Source organism: Pseudorca crassidens, chromosome 4 (assembly GCF_039906515.1).
Source record: "Pseudorca crassidens isolate mPseCra1 chromosome 4, mPseCra1.hap1, whole genome shotgun sequence".
Classification (NCBI taxonomy): Eukaryota; Metazoa; Chordata; class Mammalia; order Artiodactyla; family Delphinidae; genus Pseudorca; species Pseudorca crassidens.
In genome coordinates, this window is record NC_090299.1 from 137,353,331 (window position 1) to 137,372,250 (window position 18,920).

The 18,920-nt window shown below is 44.3% G+C and overlaps 1 protein-coding gene across 1 annotated transcript in view; it reads right to left on the minus strand.

The window, feature by feature from the left end:
* The window catches only part of DAPP1 (dual adaptor of phosphotyrosine and 3-phosphoinositides 1), a 58,344-nt gene extending 52,770 nt beyond the window's left edge, over positions 1-5,574 (minus strand). Inside the window, exon 1 of the mRNA XM_067736881.1 lies at positions 5,350-5,574. Coding sequence (XP_067592982.1) covers positions 5,350-5,450 — 101 coding nt within the window. The 5' untranslated portion in view covers positions 5,451-5,574. The remainder of the gene's footprint in view (positions 1-5,349) is intronic.
* Between the last annotated feature and the right edge of the window lie 13,346 nt (positions 5,575-18,920).

Here is an 18,920-nt window from a genome sequence, read left to right on the forward strand (position 1 = left end):
CAATGATCTCCTCCTTTCTTGCCATCTGCTGTGTTCTTTATGTAGACACTGCAATGACCCTCAGTCCCTCTATCCTGCGTTCTAACTCCACCCACTCGTGCATTCTCTGTCCTCTACACTGTAAACTCCTTGAGGGGACAACCACTTCTTACTGTCAGTAACTCCCACACTGCCTTGCATAATGTCATCATTCAACAGATAGGTCTATGAATAAATGGAAAAGAGAATGAATGAAACAAAGTGACCCCACTCGATGTGGAGAACGTGTGTGGCTGGATTTCCACATGTAAGTAGAAGGAAGTCACCGTTACCCATAGAGGAACAGAAACACAACAACTGAAGAGGAAATTCGCTTGAGTCCAAGCAAGATCAAACTGTACACTAGTTACATACTCTCGCTCGGCCACAAGAGAATCACCTTCCATTTTTAGAGTCCAAGATTACGGAATTGTGCCCAGAAGAGGAACAAGCTTTTTTGCTCTACTTGGTATCAGCTCTGTAAAGAGCTTCCTTTAAAGCTTTGAATTTACTATGCTTTTCTGAGCCTATTCGATGTGCCTAGCCCCGAAGAAAGGAATCTACACACAATTCAAAAAAGTTCTGATGAATTAGGATATTGATCTGGCTTTGCATATGCATGTCTGTTATGTGAAGAATGTGAAAGAATAATGTCTTTTAGTAAAAAAATGTGTTGGTGGTAGCAATCACAGAACTACTTTTTCTCTCAGTTCTCACTAGCACTAACAGTGCTGCTATAATAAGCAGGAAGTTGTGTTAGTGGAGAAGCATGTGGGCTCTGGGGCCAAACTCCTGGATTTGAAGGTTTATGAATGTGTCATCTTGAGCATGTGATAAAAGCTCTGTCCTTCATTTTTCTCATTTGTGAGCAGAAATGTCACTAGTGGTAGTAACTCCCTGGCAGTGATGTGTGAATTTAATAAGTCATACAAGCAAAAGGCTTAAAATAGTGCCTGGCACATGGTGAGCATCCAACCCTTACTAAATTGCCGTTCTTAGAAGGTGTACCTTCTTCCATCGGTGGAGAGAGAGTCAGCTCTGGAGTACGCGCCTAGGCACTCTCGGGGCACCACCTATGAGGTCTGTGACCTGGACAGTTCACTTGACCGATCTGAAGTCGCCTTCTGCCTCTATAAGATGAGTATAATCATACTGTATTGATGGTGTTATTGTGAAGGCCAAACTCTGTGAACGACCTGGTGCCGGCCACTGACCCTCACAACAGGAGGTCAACCTGGTTTGGTGGAATAAGCATGGCCTTGGGACCCAGATTCTCTGGGACTCCAGGCAGCTTGATTTCTCTGCTAATGAGTCTCCTCATGTGTAAAGCTGGAATGTAGATACCTTTTGAAGGCCAGAGCTCCTGAATGCAAAATGTCTGCCTCTTCATAAGACCGCGCTTTGGTGATTGTTACTTATCCCCTGGGTCGTCAGCAAACCACCATGTGAGGGCCAGTTCCTACCAGAGTACACGTTTTGGTGTAGACTGTGAGCCGAGCATGGTTTTACGTTTTTAAGTGGTTAGAGGAAAAAAAGAAGAATATTTTATGACTCGTGACAATTGTATGAAATTCAAATTTCAGCGTCCTTAAATAATATTTTGTTTGAACATCGTCACGGTCATCTGTTTCTGTGTTATCTATGGCTGTTTTTGCATGACAATGACAGATGTGAGTAGCTGAAGCAGAAATCATACAGCCTGCGAAGCCTAAAATATTTATTACCTGGCTTCTGACAAAAAAAAGTTTGCTGATCCCTGATCTGCTCCAACCTTCTCTTATATGGGAAGCAGCAGAGAAATTAGTTTTTAATTAATTTACTTAAGTATCCAGAGCTTCGAGTCTACTTTCTTGACTCTGACAGCACAGCCAAACACAGACACTTCCTTATAAAATTTGAGACGGGAAAATATATAAAAAAGGGAACATTTATTATATTTCTTGCTTGAAGGAATATGTCTGAGTAGATAATTTGAATATTTAAAGATATGCTAAAAATTTTTATTCCACAGTATCCCTTTTGTGTCTGTAGTTTGTAGTTACATACAAAACTACATGGTTTTGTAGGAACCTTTGTTAGAATCAAAGAATTGCTGGAATCATCAATTATTAACTGATTAGCAATTCTATCCTAGTTTGTTCCTTAAGGGGTGCCTCAAATATTTACTATTTGTTTCACAGCCCCGTCGCTTCATTTTGGAAGCCACACACAGCCTGTCTTCTGTTCCCAGTACACCTCCTGCTTCTCACCGACGGTTCTCCACAGGCTTTGCCCCTCCCTCCCCCATCCCATTCGGCCAACGTGTACGTGAAGCTGAGCAACCATTGCAAATTGTGTTATTTCCCCTTTGCTTCTGGAAGCATTAATATGTTTAGGATGAAGGAGACTAAGTGTCTTTAAACTGATACTCTGCATGTGAGACACAGAAATGCATCTGAGTTGCTTGATTTAGGTACTTTAGAAAGAACGTCTTCTGAGCAAGTCGTGTGTGTCCTAGAAAGGCAGGGGATGGATTTGCCGCAATGCAGGGTTTAATCTGCAGAGCTTACAGATGCCAGAACCTGAAGAAAAATGGGACCAAAGAACAAAGATCCCATCTCTTTAATTTAACCACCACCTTGTCTGTCTGTATCTATCAAAAATACAAAGGTAAGAACCTACCTAACTACTCAGATAACCTATTAAAAACGATTTCAAAATGAAGGCATTAAAACCAGCCACTTTTAATCTATCAACTGCTTTACATCATTTTGTTTTTAGGGAGCGTTTTAAAAACGGAATTAATTAGAAGTTTGGGGGTAGATTATACCTAACCAGTAGCCTAGAGGTTCAAAGAAGAAATTTCATTTTATTCAGAATTCTGCCAGAGGCAACAGGTCATTTTCAAGTTTGCTCAGATCTTATGACCTATGAGAGGTATATCAGGATTGTCCCAGAGGCACAAGTACTAACTCAAGTCCATTATTAAATTCTCAGGAATTTTGTAATCTTGTTGTTAAACCCTTGGCAGCTTGAAAATGCCTGTGATTGGAATATTTATACCAGGGAAACAGGCAGACTCTTGAATCAGGGCTATCCCTCACCCAGGTGGTTTAACTAACACACCACTGAGTATATTTAAAAAAATGCTTCTGAGGTTTCTTACTGGGGGGATGAAAATGTTCTAAAATTGATTTATGGTGATGGCTGTACTACTCTTTAAAGGCACTACAGGTTACTGAATTGTACACTGGAAATGAGTGAGCTCTATGATCTATAAAATATACCTCAATAAAATTGTTAAACAAAATGCTCCCAAACCCACACACGAAATGTCAACGTTTATTAATGGCTTTAAGATTCAGGTACGTATCCAACAAATAAGGGCACATTTACTCAGTGCTTCTGTTGGATTTCTATTCTATGCAGTGATTCTCAACCTTGGTCTTGCTCTGAAATCACTTGGAAAGTTTAAAAAGAAAACGCTCACCCCCAAGATACTGATGTCATTTGTCTGGTGTGTGGCCTGGGCAGGAGTTTTAAAAAACTCCTTGGGTAATTCTAGTGCACAGCCAAGGTTAAGAACCGCAACTGTAGAGCAATTTCCCTAGACCACTGTAACTTGCCTGTTACAGAAACCATTTTCCAATGTTTAAGACATTTCCAGACTTTATGAAATAGTGAAGTATGGACATAAAAGCACCTTTTGGGGGTGTTTCTGGGTTGAATTGAATGTCCATCTCTGCACACGGAGGGAAGACACAGTTCTGTTTCCTAGTGGGTTTTACCTAAGGTTGCTTCCTGCTACGGGCACTAAGGTGGGGAGAAGAGACGGTGTTTAGCTCATCTTTGTCATCCAAGTGAGTGCCAAGGGTACTCAAGCACAGAGCCTAGGCTCAAAGATGGTTGAATTAAAGGACCAGAGCTGAATATTTCCTTTGTCTCTCTTCTCCTCTGTGGCTTCCTACCGATCGTGGGCTGGGAATCCACATAACCAAACACATAAAGAATGATAGTTTAATAATTTCATACGGATCTAAGTGAGAGCCCAGGGTCCAGCTTTAGTGCCTGGACTCTGTGACACCCGCTTTGAATGCTCAGGAAACATTTTACCTCTGCAGTTTGGGGATTTGGTCTAGAAGGCTAGAGGTGTCCTGGAGCTCTGACTCCCCATAAGGGGAGTTTACTTTACTGAAAAGTCTAGCTGTTACGTTTGATTTACCTTATGAAGGTAAAGTTCAATTCTGAGACCTCAAGTTTAAAATCTAAAGACAGGACTTATTGAGAACGCTTACAACACCCCAAAATACAATCTCTGCAGTCTTGACGCAGAGAGATTTCATCCCTATCTTAGTTTTTCTCTGGATAAGGACGTGGACTTGGCAGATTGGAATCCTGATTGGTAACTGATGTGTGACCGCAGGCAAGTTATTCAATCCCTTTGGTGCTTGTTTTCTTCCTTTGTGAGATGGAGATGATCACAGCTCTTGAGTGTTTGTGAAGATTAGAGCTATTTAGTGAGACAGCAGGTGCAGGTCTCGCCTCTTAGGAATCACAGGTGTCAAAATCAGCCTCACCAGGCTATTCCCGGTGCTTCAGGGGAAAGGAGCAGTTTCTGTAGGAAATCCCCTACGCCTCTCTTGTGTAACATTTGCTTCTTTTATTAAGTATCCTGATGAGTTGTCGCATCTGGTCCCTTCTTAAAGACAGGACCACAGTGCCTCTTCCTACCTAAATGTGTAACCTGTCTGGGGCAGAGTGTTTATCCTCTTCCTGACTTGTTAGTACTTAAAAGGCTCAAAGTTGCCCTAAAAGACATACATGCATACAAGAGCTCACAAATGCAGTGTCAGGAGAAAGAAACACACATGGGACACTGCTGTAGACACTTCCTCGTTCGTTCTCTTTTGAAAAAGTCCCTCTCCCTTACTGTAGGGTCTAGGCTTTCTGTGTATCTCACCAGCAGCGCAGCCCTCTTACTGTCAGTAGCTTGGAGCTCAGCACTTTTTATAGCACATTTATTCATAGACCAGATCAATAACAAGGAAACCCAGCAACAACCGCGACTACAGCCCAATTCTGTCCCTAAAATCTCAAAGAACGTCCAGCATTTGATTTTTTTGTCCCATTTTCTCCACCTACTTGTTTTCACATGTGGAAAGGTAATCCATACTTTCACAATGGAATTGGGCCCCCACAGACACAGATGAGTAAAGTGGAAAGGATAGAAGATTGGGGTGTCAGAGAGAAGGAGTGCTAAAGAGAATCGTTCATCAAGATGAGCATTTGCGTAGGGGTGAGGAGTTAAGGTTCACCCAATAAACGCCTGGAAAAGGGGACCTGCCCACTTACCCCAAGTCCTGGAGCAGCTCAGCTTCTCCGTCCGACCTGCTCCACAGATCTGAAGGATCCTGGATGCTCATTTTCCCTTCTGGAGATTCTGCTCTGCCCATTCGCACCCCTCGCGTCCGCTAAGCCCCTGCGAGGTGCTCTGGGTGAGAGGCAGAGAGAGACACGTTCTGCTGCCCCTCACGCCCTCCTCTCCCCGCTGAGAGAGAAGCCAGCTGTAGCTGAGTCTCCAACCAGCAAGGAAGTGAAACCTGCTTACTCCTCCCACCGACACTCCCCACTTAGGTGCTGGCAGGAGTGCTGCCTCCGTCAGGAAACATGCAAAGCTAGGTAGCACCTCTGAGGACACCCACACGGCATCGTGCCGCACGCAGCTTCTGGCAAAGGAAATAAAGATCAAACTGCTCCAACTGAGAGTGACTCTTAATTCCAACTCTCTTCGTGAGGCCAAAGCATAGTTTTTCCTTAGTGCTATTTGCCTCCGGTTTGTCCAGGATGCACTCCATCACCTACACCTTCCGTCTCACACACAAACATAAGGAACGTCGAGGGAGCTTCTGGATCTAGAACACCTTTCAAAGGGGTAAAGAAATCAGACTCAAGCCACTAGCTTCCATCAGGAAGTCTGGTTTTTAGCACTTTCTCAATAGGTCTGCTTCAATCACCTAAGCTTTCCAGCATACCCTTGACGTTCAGGTTGAGCACGATTCAGAGACAATTATCATTCCTCCGTGGAAGAAGGATTGGGTGAGAAGAAGGTAGGAAAAGCTGCAGGGGGGCCAGCCGGGTGCCCAGCTAACAGGGCAGGTTAGAACTCCTGGAGTCTTCGAGTTCCACTTCCTTCCCTGGGCTTATTCACAGCTGGTATTGCTCTGGGTCAAGACTCATGTGTAGAGAATGCCAGCTGCCGAAAAGTCCAGAAGGGAAACTGTCATCACTCTGAATGCTGGGGAATTGGACAAAGTACCGTAATGAATGAACAAAGAACGTATGTTGCTTCTTGTGTTCTGTGTATGTAACCTGCAGGAGAGAGTATGCTTCTCTCTCTCGCCTGTTCTCTCTCTGTCTCTCCCTCTTCACACCTGACTCACTCAAGGTTCACCTGGGTGCTCTATAACTCACTTCTCCCAGTGCGTCTTGAGGACCAGCAGGGTCCCCAGGAGCTTGTTAGAATGCAGAATTTGGGTTCATCCCAGCGCCTCTGAACCAGTATTTGCATTTAAACAAGATCCCCAAGTTGACTCCCGTGCGAGTTAAAGTTTGAGGAGACCGCTTTATAGGAAACCAAGATAGCAGAGCTGTTCCAAGAGGAGAGGCTGGTCGGCACCTGGCATTATTCCAGCTTTTCTTACAGTCCTTCCCTATGATCTGTTTGTCAGTGATGTGTGAGACCCTGGCTTACTCTGACTGCCAGGGAGAGATTCCTGAGTGGAGACTGAGCTCTGATTATGGTACATCAACATTTAAAATTCTCTTGGCTACAGTTTGTTCGGAGAGAAGCACAGTGTCCACTTGCAGCAGAGGCCAGTCCTGGCCAGGGAGGTGCTGAATGTGAACACAGCAGAGATAGGGGGAGAGCCGGGCAGAGTTCTTGTTTCCTTTCTACAACTCTTTGTGCAGGGTTTTAGTATCTATTCCGTTCCTGTTTAAGCAAATTCTGGTTGTTCTTTTGCTTAACTTTTTTTTTTAGGAAAGTAGCAGAATTTACTAAGACAACCCTCATCCCCTTTTCTTTTTTTAAAAAACATATTTTTATTTTTTACTTTTTTAAACATCTTTATAACTGCTTTACAATGTTGTGTTAGTTCCTGCTGTTTAACAAAGTGAATCAGCCATATGCATACATATATCCCCATATCTCCTCCCTCTTGCGTCTCCCTCCCACCCTCCCCATCCCACCCCTCTAGGTGGACACAGAGCACTGAGCTGATATCCCTGTGCTATGTGGCTGCTTCCCACTAGCTATCTATTTTACATTTGGTAGTGTATATATGTCCATGCCACTCTCTCACTTCGTCCCAGCTTACCCTTCCCCTCCCCGTGTCCTCAAGTCCAGTCTCTACGTCTGCATCTTTATTCCTGTCCTGCCCCTAGGTTCTTCAGAACCTTTTTTTTTTTTTTTAGATTCCATATATATGTGTTAGCATACGGTATTTGTTTTTCTCTTTCTGACTTACTTCACTCTGTATGACCCTCATCCCCTTTTCAATCTTCCTGTCCCCTCCCTTTCTCATTTTGCTATCCCATCTGTTGTCCTTTCCTTTGATGTCATTCTTTCTTTTTGTCACTTATTCCGTGTTCCCCAGGACCCCTCCCACCCCTCTGCTCCACTAAGTCCGCATGCTTTCAGCGTCATAGGGGAACCAGTTGCCGCAGAATTACTAGATGGTTTCAGTAAAATGCTGGACAGTCATAAAATATTTGGTAATATTTTTTATATTAGATTGGTCACATGCTACATTATTTCTTTTAATTAAAGAAACTGCTACTTTTGCTTTCAAACACTTTGCAAACAAGCACAAAGAATATTTTTTAAAAGCACATAGTTCACTTCTTATTTATTTCATTATTCTATTTTCAATGATGCTTGTTCATGGAACTGAATTCTTTCCACACTGTATTGCACATAGAAATGGGCACAAACAATCGAACGTTTTAACAATTTTGGAACATCTTATTTTTTGTTGGAAAAATATTTTTTTTTCAAGAAATGTTATAAATGTTATCAAGATAGTCATCGTCGGGATGACTATCACACTCAAATCATCAATTTTCTCATAAAGAGGCTTCAGGGAGAGCTATTTTGTCCAGATTTGAATTTTCTTTTCTTTTTCTTTTTTTTTTTTTGGCCATACCACGCAGCTTTCAGGATCTTAGTTCCCTGACCAGGGATTGAACCTGGGCCCCAGCAGTGAAAGCACCAAGTCCTAACCACTGGACTGCCAGGGAATTCCCCAGATTTGAATTTCTAACATTTGGGACTACTCTAAGAAGAACTTTTCCAAAAGAAATAGTTCCATGTGGTTTTTTTTCTTATAATTGTTCAAGAAACTTTTTCTTTTTAAAATTTTTTTAAATTAATTTTTATTGGAGTATAGTTGATTTACAATGTTGTGCTAGTTTCAGGTGTACAGCAAAGTGAATCAGTTATATATATACATATATCCACTCTTTTTAAGATTCTTTTCCCATATAGGCCATTACAGAGTATTGAGTAGAGTTCCCTGTGCTCTACAGTAGGTCCTTATTAGTTATCTATTTTATGTATAGTAATGTATATATGTCAATCCCAATCTCCCAGTTTATCCCTTCCCTTCTTTCCCCCTTGGTAACCATAAGTTTGTTTTCTACATCTGTGACTCTATTTCTGTTTTGTAAATAGGTTCATTTGTACCCTTTTTTTAGATGCTACATATAAGCGATATTACATGATATTTGTCTTTCTCTGTCTGACTTACTTTACTCAGTATGACAAACTCTAGGTCCACCTATGTCACTGCAAATGGCATTATTTTGTTCTTTTTTATGGCTAATACTCCATTGTATATACGTACCTCATCTTCCTTATCCATTCCTCCGGGTTGAAGACCCTTTTAAATCTTTTCCTAATTTATTCGTCTCTACAGAAAGCTCACATATCACAGCGTTGCTTCACACCTGCTTACCTGGCAAGGGCAGCTCTACTCATGCTCTTCACAGCACAGAGGGAATGGTCCTTTAGCTCCTTCGGTTGGTTAACTGTTAACTGTTACATAAGCATGATCTCTTCTCCATCACTGATGCTGGTGGGAAAGAAAGGATACATTCTGTAAAGGGAAACCATGACTTGGGATTACCATGGACTGAGGTTACCACAGCTTGGGGTTGAGGGACCCTTACTCTGTTTCCCACTGGCTGTTCTCCCCACCCATGAAAAAGAAGAAATTATCATTTCATATTAAATTGGAACAGAGGAACAGCAGAGGAAGAAAGAACTAACCATTGTTTTTCAGCTGCAGGCCGGCTTTCCAAAGGGAAGTCTTCCAGCTCTCCTCCTAATTCTGTGGCAAGCTCACAGCTGCCATATTGCTTTTAAAAGTATGTCAGCTGGAGTTTTATTTCAAGCTGCCACTTCTGTGTTCTCTGCCACAATTATGTGATCACTTACTACAGTATCAAAGGCCAAGGCAATTGGTTGTCTTGAATTAACTGGGACCCTATTTCGTTTTCTTCTCTCGTCTAGATAACCAGTCCTAGCTTCTTTATTGGATAAAGCTGTCTGTATGCGGCTATAACTCGCCAACTTCCAGGTATAAACTTCACTCTAATCCCTTCCTCTCTCAGGAGAGCAGAAAACCAGAAACAAATGAAAGGATTTTCTCTGAAGGGGAAAGGAAGGATATAAACACGTTGGATTTTACTTTCCTAAGCATTCCTACAGAAAATATGGTTTCCTCGGTGATTTAAAGTTCTGAAAACATAGCATCAGCAGACCCAAGGTGTAGGCTCTCAGACGCTCAGGAAATAGTTCATAAAGGTAAATTTTAGTCATTGAGAAATACAAAGCAGCCAAGTGGTGGTGTCAGCTAGGCCTGGGGTAGAGGTGACACTGCATGACTTTTTTTTTTTTTTTTTTTCTGGTACTGGGGCCTCTCACTGCTGTGGCCTCTCCCGCTGCGGCGCACAGGCTCCGGACGCGCAGGCTCAGCGGCCATGGCTCACGGGCCCAGCCACTCCGTGGCATGTGGGATCTTCCCGGACCGGGACACGAACCCGCGTCCCCTGCATCGGCAGGCGGACTCCCAACCACTGCGTCACCAGGGAAGCCCGACAATTTCTTAAATGCTTCTTAATATTGTTTGTGTATCTTCTAAGATATAAAATATCACTTCGATAATTAGGAGATATGAAGTAGAAAACCTCTTTTTAAAAAATTAGAAAGGAGCGTGCTCTTAGTCACCTAACATTAAATCAGAGGCCAGATAGGGTAGAAAGCAGGGGATGGGGTAGGGTGGGTCTGGGGAGTGGGGATGGCCTACCCCTGCCAAGAGGAGCATCTTATCACTGAGGTCGTTCAGAATTGCTGGTGGCTGGTGATAACAAAAGCAGGCTGACTTCTCATGGGGTTTATCATTGTTTCTCATTCCTTACTGGCTATCCTTGGGGTTGGATTGCTCTCACCCCCTCATTTACCCTGCCTTTGTAGCTACTGATACAAGGATTCTTGTATTTGGAGGAAATCGCTTTTGAGATTCCTTTAAACTTGGAGATATTCGGACTTTCTGGAACAATCCTGCAGGGTTGCTGAAGCTCTCCTGCCCACAAGCAGTACGCATTATGCTTTGTGTTGAAGCCGGGGACCACTGCATTCAACAGAACACCTCTTATCGCTGTGATCAATATGCCTTCAAATAGAGCGGTGTTTGCAATAATTTTAAGAAAGCACGTGTACATGTGGTTTAAGAAGAGTGCTTTGTTTTATGTGTCTCCGACTAATTTCCTAGAACGGCAGTATGACTTTGTTCTCAAGTAGTGCAAGCAGATTAAGTGATATTATGTTCCCTTCCGCAAAGTCCTTACTTCAGCGCTCTCTGCCATTTTAACAGACTAGGTCTCAAAAATAAGCAAACATCTGCCTTCGAGGGTTAACGGGACAGGTGCTCTTTGAGCTGGTGAAGGGTGGCACCGTCTGTATGGAAAGGTCATGCTTAACTGTCTTTGCACTGATTGCTGAATAGTGAAAGCACGGACTGAAGTGAAACCTCAAACACACCAGCTTTTGTTTTCCAGCTTGCAAAAATTAGCTGCTACCTCAACAAAGTGAAACTATGTCAGGTTACACACCTTTAGATCTTGTGGGCCTTATTTTAATACTTTTTGTCTTGGTCTGAGTTCATTTGAAAAGATTGCTGTACTAACTAATAGGGGCAAATAGCAAAGAGCAAAAATTATTTGACCAGCTGGCCAGCTGAGATATTTCTGAGATATTCTAGCTTCTCTGGAGGCTCCAGGGCAGAACCAGGTTATGAAAAGGGGTCAGCCTTGAAATCACCCATAATGCTGTGGGAGTGGCAATGGGGAGTGCAGAGGGAATGGAGTAGCTCAGCTATAATTTCAAAATGTTTGGTCCCCCTTAGGGTGGACATTAATCCACAGGAGAGGTCTTAGAACTTTTCATGGAGAGCATCTTAGAGAGAATCTATTTCAACTCCCCTGTTTAACACGTTGGGCAAATGGGTTGGAACATAATAAAGTACTTGTCTGAGGTCCGGCAGCTGGTCAGTGGTGGAGCTGAGTGAATCTGACTTAGCTCACGGTTCTTTCCTTACTGATTCCAGTGATTCCAAAGCCAGCAAACTTCAGTGTTTTTAAGTCACAAAATGCTTTCTGGGCTAGAATTAAATTCATACAAATTTATATTTTATATATGATACGCAAACACACACACACACACACACACACACACACACACATATGATATATATTATTTGTCCATTTGGAGCCTGCATGGAATAAAGATAAACTCTCAAGTGAAAACCAAGGTTTCATGTCCTTATGTAACTCTTTTTGAAACTGAATCAATAAAAGTATATTTCTTAAAATAGACCTTAAGATAGAAGCTGTAAGAGTTGACATGATAGAAAAATATAACTTTATTCTAGTTACCGGGTGCTTTAACTTGCCGATCAGCCCTGCCATCGGGGAGCTTTCGGGCCTCCGCTCTCCTTCACCTCCCCTGGGCCGGACTCCTGTGGTGAGGATATGCCGCCACTAGGTGGCAGTCATACCGCACCGGTTAGGGGGTTCTGCGGCGGCTGCTTTATCCAGAGTGGAGATTAGATCCATTGCTTTTTCCTCTTATCTATAAAAGTATGCATAGCTCTTTATTAAAGAAGCCGAATTTAAGCATTACTATCCAACACCTCATTTGTAGAAGATATACTAAAAACCAAACCATTAAATGATTCAAGTATCATTCATTACCTCTCTCATCGGGCTTTAAATGGTTCCGTTCATTATTCTGCCCTCCTTGCCTTTGAAGCTTTCCGACCCTTACCAAAAGGATTTGAATGAGTAAAAAGAGATTTGAACCTAAAACTTCAATTGTATACCTAGAAATGATTTTTGTTCCTGCAATTACAATATATTTTAAGCACTTACTTCCCCCCAGTTAGTAAATATAAATCTTCAAAGCATCTAATTTTTCATGTAAAATAAAGCATGTGGGTGACTATCAAACTGCTAAAGTAGAAGTCTTTTATTATTAACTGTTAACTATTAAACGGCTAGAGCAGAATCCTTTCACTGAATGAAGTTTCATTTCAGGGACTTCCCTAGTGGCCCAGTGGTTACGAATACGCCTGCCAATGCAGGGGACACGTGTTCGAGCCCTGGTCCGGGAAGATCCCACATGCCGCGGAGCAGCTAAAGCCCATGCGCCACAACTACTGAACCTGCGCCCTAGAGCCGGCGAGCCACAACTACTGAGCCCACATGCCACAACTACTGAAGCCCGCGCGCCTGGAGCCCGTGCTCTGCAACAAAGAGAGGCCACCGCAATGAGAAGCCCGCGCACTGCAGTGAAGAGTAACCCCCGCTCGCCACAACTAGAGGAAACTTGCACGCAGCAACAAATTGAGCGTGGCGCTCATTGACAGAGAACATGATTTGGCCACAGCAAGAATTTTGAAGTAGATTGTTTGTCACTGCTCCCTTCTGGCCTATAGGTCTCTGGTTAACTATATAAATGTGAGGTTTTGGTATTTTAAACATTCTAATGATAATAAAGAGAAGTTTCCCTTAAAATGTAATTGTGTTTTATTTTGGTCTTTTTGGTCTATATTAAGGGGACTATTACAAAGGTCATTTTTTTTCTAGAAGGTTAAGTGGAGTGAGAAAGCAGGAGGAAGGGCAGAATTATGAGGAACTAGAAGAGGGTTTTAGAAAAGAAAAATGAAGGGATCAGGGAAACTAAAAAAGAGGGTCCTTGGCTAAATTGATGAAATAGGTGACTATTAAAACAATAATACACCAGAAGTAGAAAGGATGAAGCTGAAGGGAATTTAAGGATCCAAAGGCCATGTAGAAGGAAAAATGAATGGCTCCAGAAGACCCTGGAGGGCGGGGAGCTTGGAGTTAGCGCACTGGATAACCAAGACCAAGCACTGGAGCTGGGCTTCTCCCAGGGTGTCCACAGCCTCAAAATCCTAGCCGTGCCCAGGGCCCGGAATCTGCATCCTTGACCATCGCCCCAGGTAATTCTTATACCCTCCAAAAGCTGAGGACTCTTGGAGACTAGGGAAGAGCCTGCAGACCAAGAGTGGTATGGTGACAGATTTGGGGGCTTGCGGGTAAAGGATGAGTGCTGTAAGCCTGGGCCGAGGAAGCTGGGCATGGCGTGCCCGCTGTCCATGTTTGCACCTGTCAACATTCTTCGCCAAGGTAGGCTCAGTCATTCCCTTGAAACATCTGTGTGTGCTGGCTGGCAGTGGGCTGGGGATGGGGAGAAAGGAGAACTCCTAAAAGCAGGAAAGGCCAGGATCTCTTCCTGCTTGCACGGGGGCAGCTAAGTGATCCCAAGTTCTCTTGTGCCCGTGTCTCCCGGCTGCAGCTCAGCTGAGACTCAGCTCTCTGCAGGCGTCAGGGTGTGGTGGCCCCCCGTGAGGATCCTCCCTGTGTGCTCCAAGCCTTCTTAGGGGTCAGGGATTATTCAATATCACTGGTAATTTGGGGGCCCTGGAGTCCCATGAAAGGGAATTTGAACTTTATCCAGACTTAGGGTTCAGACACACACATGCCTGACAGACAGGGGCAGAAGCTGGATTTCGGGGAGTGACGAAGGGGGTCCTCAGGGCTCGATGCAGGCAGGTAGCAGTGGCTTTTCCTGACCTCAGCTCAACCTAATCTCTCTCACCCTCTTGCACTTCGTGTCCTGGAAGGAAAGGGCCCGATGACACTCAGTAGTGTAACTGTTTCCTAGGTGATCCACATCCGTTTTGGGGGCATTCATTCCTTTAATTAATTAATTTATTTATTTAACTTTTTATTTTATATTGGAGTGTAGTTGATTAACAATGTTGTGATAGTTTCAGGTGTACAGAAAAGTGATTCAGTTATACATGTACATGTATCTATTCTTTTTCACTCCTTTAATTTAAAAAGTACTTGTTCCAGCCTTCCCCATCCCATATCCTGTGGCAAATCCGAGGATCTCCCCAAGATTACACTTTCGGAGTTACTGCTCCCCTCCACTCTGGCTTCCACTGAAATCTGGGTCACTTTGCCAGCCGGCTGCCTTCTTAGGTCAGGTGAGGCTTCCCCTCACTGCACCCCCGACCTCTGGCCACACGTGGTCCTTCGAACTTCAGTTCTCCTGCCAAAGAGTTGGAGACAGCAAGCTTTACTGAAGGTTTGCTTGGAGAGATGGAGAGAGACTCATACTGTAGCACAGCTCAGAGAAAATCTTCACGTTGAATACTAGTCTCTCTCTGCTGAATGTCTTCTTCAGCCCCTCCCCAGAGCATTACTTGGGGATCAGTTTTGCCGTCTGATCACATTCTCCACCATCTTGCATGAGGCTCCTTTCTTCTCCCAACTTTCTCTGTCCCTGGCCTCCTCTCCAGAAAAGAGGTGGCCACGTGGATGGAGATGTTCTTACCTGAAAAAGAGGTGAGTATCAGAGACCATGAAGCAGATGGCAATGCGCTCCAGGTGACAGTAGAAGAGAGAACAGCTGCTCTGGGCTTGGAGTTCTGGAACGTGTCCACTTTTCCCATGCGCGGTTGGAGACCTGTGTCTGTAGCAGCATTAAACTTCAGAGACTGGAAGCAGAGACTGCCCAAGAATTGAGTGGCAGCTGGAGCAGTAGGTAGAGGCCCGAGTGTCTGTGAGAGACTCCCTTCCCCTTCCAGGACCCTCGAGACAGACACAAGAATGCGGAGTGACTTGGACTGGGCCACTGGCGGGTGGAGGGTGTGGGTCGAGTCAGCACGGGGACAAACTGGTAAAGGGGCTTTACCTAGGACAGCCAAGCTGATGGGCCTTGGAGACATTCAAGTAAATCTACCAGGGAATAGAATGAGGTCCACTTTCTTGTGTCCTCATATCCTCTTTCAACATCCAGAAATGGTCCATTGTCTTTCCGACATGCAAACCCCAAATAAATAAGTATACATTAGGGGCTTCCCTGGTGGCGCAGTGGTTGAGAGTCTGCCTGCCGATGCAGGGGACATGGGTTCGTGCCCCGGTCCGGGAAGATCCCACATGCCGCGGAGCGGCTGGGCCCGTGAGCCATGGCCGCTGGGCCTGCGCGTCCGGAGCCTGTGCTCCGCAACGGGAGAGGACACAACAGTGAGAGGCCCGTGTACCGCAAAAACAAAAACAAAAACAAAAACAAGTATACATTAAGCTGCGAGTCAGTGCTTCCTAAACTTTAATATGCGTATTTGTCATCCATGGGCCTTGTTAAAATACAGACTTTAATTCCAATTCATTAATATTTCATTTCTCATCAACATCAACCCAGGTGATGGGCCATGGGCCGAACTTTGAGAAGCAAAAGTGTAAGCAACCTGGTGTTCTCCTTGCCAGCACCCCCAGCCCCTACATCTGCAAACAGCAACCAAAAATAGGCACTCAGGGAAAAAGACAAATCTTAGCCCAAAGGGCTAGACGTTCATGGTGGGTTGTAGGCTCTAAGGTAAAGCAAGGGCCGTGAGAGTCGGGGGGTCGGGGCAGTGGCTGTCCTGAGACTCCTCATTGGATGTCCTTAATGAGAAAATCTATTTCCTCTCATTGGACTGGCCCAGGGACAGCACATATTCATAAATTCCCTTCTCCAAAACTTTTCCTTCTAAGGGGACTTCTAAGACGTCATGGCATCTCCTGTGACCGTTTCCAGACCAGTTGGTGACTCTCTTATAAAGTGGCACACGGTGGCTTTAGCAGGGTTGTTTAGATTCCACACTTGACCTTTTAATTATAAGATGAAAGGCTTGGACCATTTTCAGAGAACAAGGTAGGGGGATTATTTCCGGGGACCCCTAAATCAGCTGGGAGAGGCAGCCAATTTCACCTGAATCAACAGTGCTACAGAATCCTTCCTTGAAGAGGTCTCCTTCTAAGCACCCAGGAAAATATAACAATGTATCACAGCAAACCTTTGTCCCAGGGTTACTGGCTGGGGCACGACCTGCGGCAGCTGTGCCCAGCCCCAGAGTGACATGTCTGTTTAATCCTCGCCGGTGTGTCAGGTCATCCTTCCAGCTCTTCTTTCATACAGCCTTGTGCAGAGAAACTCCCCAGAGGGTTCTAATTAGAATTTTTCAATCACATCGACAAAATTCAACCAATAGAAATTCACCACCCCGGCCTCAGGAAAGCTAAAAGTCTCCAAGTAAAACCTCGTTTTTAAAAAGATTTTACAGGAAGAAAACAAAGGAGTAGACTTGGGTGGAAATAAAAACAGTCAAACAAAAAAAAGGGGCCAACTGGTAGTGGCAAAGACCTGTTTGTTTATTGAGGATTATATTTAAATGCACACATTTGAGAGGAGAAAGTGGCTTTCAGGGACCGGGAAACTCAGCTTGCGGGTTGTGTGTCTGGAGAAATCTCTCAGCAGAAAATGGTCCCACGTGAGTCCAATGTTACTGGATGAAGAATTCACAGAACACTAGAGAGTCACTAGCTTGGGGAAGAAGAGAACAACAGATGTGGCTACGAAGGTTTCTGCTTTTCAGGAAGGGAAAAGGCACACGACAGTATGGAGGATGCCCCATAGCAAACGTGTAACAAGGAGCCAGGTCGGCATAGTTGGGCCCCGGTAATTCACTCGCCTTCTATCCAGGAAGGAAATTCATTTGACTTTAAGTGGGTAGTCAAATAAAAAAAATCAGAGGACATGTGAAATACCAATTAAGAAGAGGTCTTGGGACTTCCCTGTTGGTCCCGTGCTTAGGACTTCACTGTGCTTCCACTGCAGGTGGCACAGGTTTGATCCCTGGTGGGAAACTAAGATCCCACATGCCACACCACGGCCAAAAAAAAGAGAAATAAAAAAAATTTTTAGTTTTAAAAAAAGAAGAGGTCTTCCCTCTGTATTTCTGATAGTCATAAAATAAGTTATTCTCTGCAAGTTATCCCATGGAAGCACTGCCACTGTAAAACTGATGCTGTCCCCAGTATTCTATTCCCAGCACCGAACCTTGTTAAACAAAAGTGTTTTAGTTGCACTAAAAGTAACTGCGATTACCTAAGTTGTTCAAGGTGATTATTTAGATGCTAAGCAAGGACCCCTAAAAGTGGACTGACGGTATCACGTGTCAGGCCCTTTGAAAGCCACCCTGTACCATTCCCTCATCTGATCTCGTGACCTCTGTTTGAAGGTTGGGTATTTTATTATTTCTGAGGTAGAAACAAAAACCCAAGGCTTGCATCTAGAAACGGCAGTGAGAGTGAAACCCTGCTTCAAACTCTGGGTCTATCTGGCTCCAAAGCTCTTGTTCATTCCCACCCTGTTCTCCTGTTGCACCCAAGGAGGTTAGGGCTCCCCAGGGAGTGGAGAAGGCACCTTGCCGGCCTATTGGTGGGCTCACTTTTCCCTGCTTAGGGCTGGTGCCCCAGGCTGCAAATAGACATCTCCGGAGATCACCCTCAGACCTCAGGCAGTGAGGAATCACAGATTGACAGGTACAATTCTCAGGCTTCTACACAACAAAAGAATACTGTAAACAGCAAATACAATAGTTGTCTGTAAGACATTTTTAAAAAGAAGATGAAAAAAAATATTGATTTTCAACATCATTCTCCAGCAACTCGTGGAAGGTACCTCCTCCAATTTCCAAAGAATAACCTACTTCTTCTTTCTCTTCCTCACCACTACCTCTTTTCATCCTGATTTGTATAATGATAATACAATCAACCCTTGGAGTTAGACTCATTGAAGGTTTATTTTTAGGCGAGCTTTAAAAGAACTATGCAGCCCACCTGTGGCAATTAAGGATCCTAGAATGCTCCCGTGAGGCTGGTACCCTGCGCACTGGCTGCCCTCCAGTTCGGGTCACTATATTTAGCTGGACTAAAAGTCCTCCCCTGCCGTAGAGCTTGAGGCCACATTTTCACTTCCTGAGTTTGCATGTGGGGTGACCCATTTTTTAGGGGGGCCCTCCTACCTTCTGAACCTGGCTCTGCCTCTGCTCTGTTTTCAAAGGGCAAGTCATTCACTCCTTGGGACTCAGCCTGACCATCTATAGAGTAGAGTGGTTCATGGACGCCTGCCACGAAACATAGTGAATTCCTGGCAATGACTCTGGAAGTCTGGAGTATTACATGTCAGCAGAGTCTTTCAGCATGGAGGATGGGAAGTAGCATGTGCAGATGATAAGTTTCCACCGAGTGTAGGACCCGGTGGAGCTGGCAGATTTAAACAAGGTTCCACATGAGAGGCCATGGGCTGGGAATGAGCCAGAAAGAGGCCTGGGGCAGAGAGGACTTGACCGGAGAGGGTGTCCAAGGCTCTGAGAAAGGGTCTGTACTTTCCATGCCTAATGTCACACTGCCCCTGTGTCATGGGAATTTGCATCACGGCTAGCTGTAAT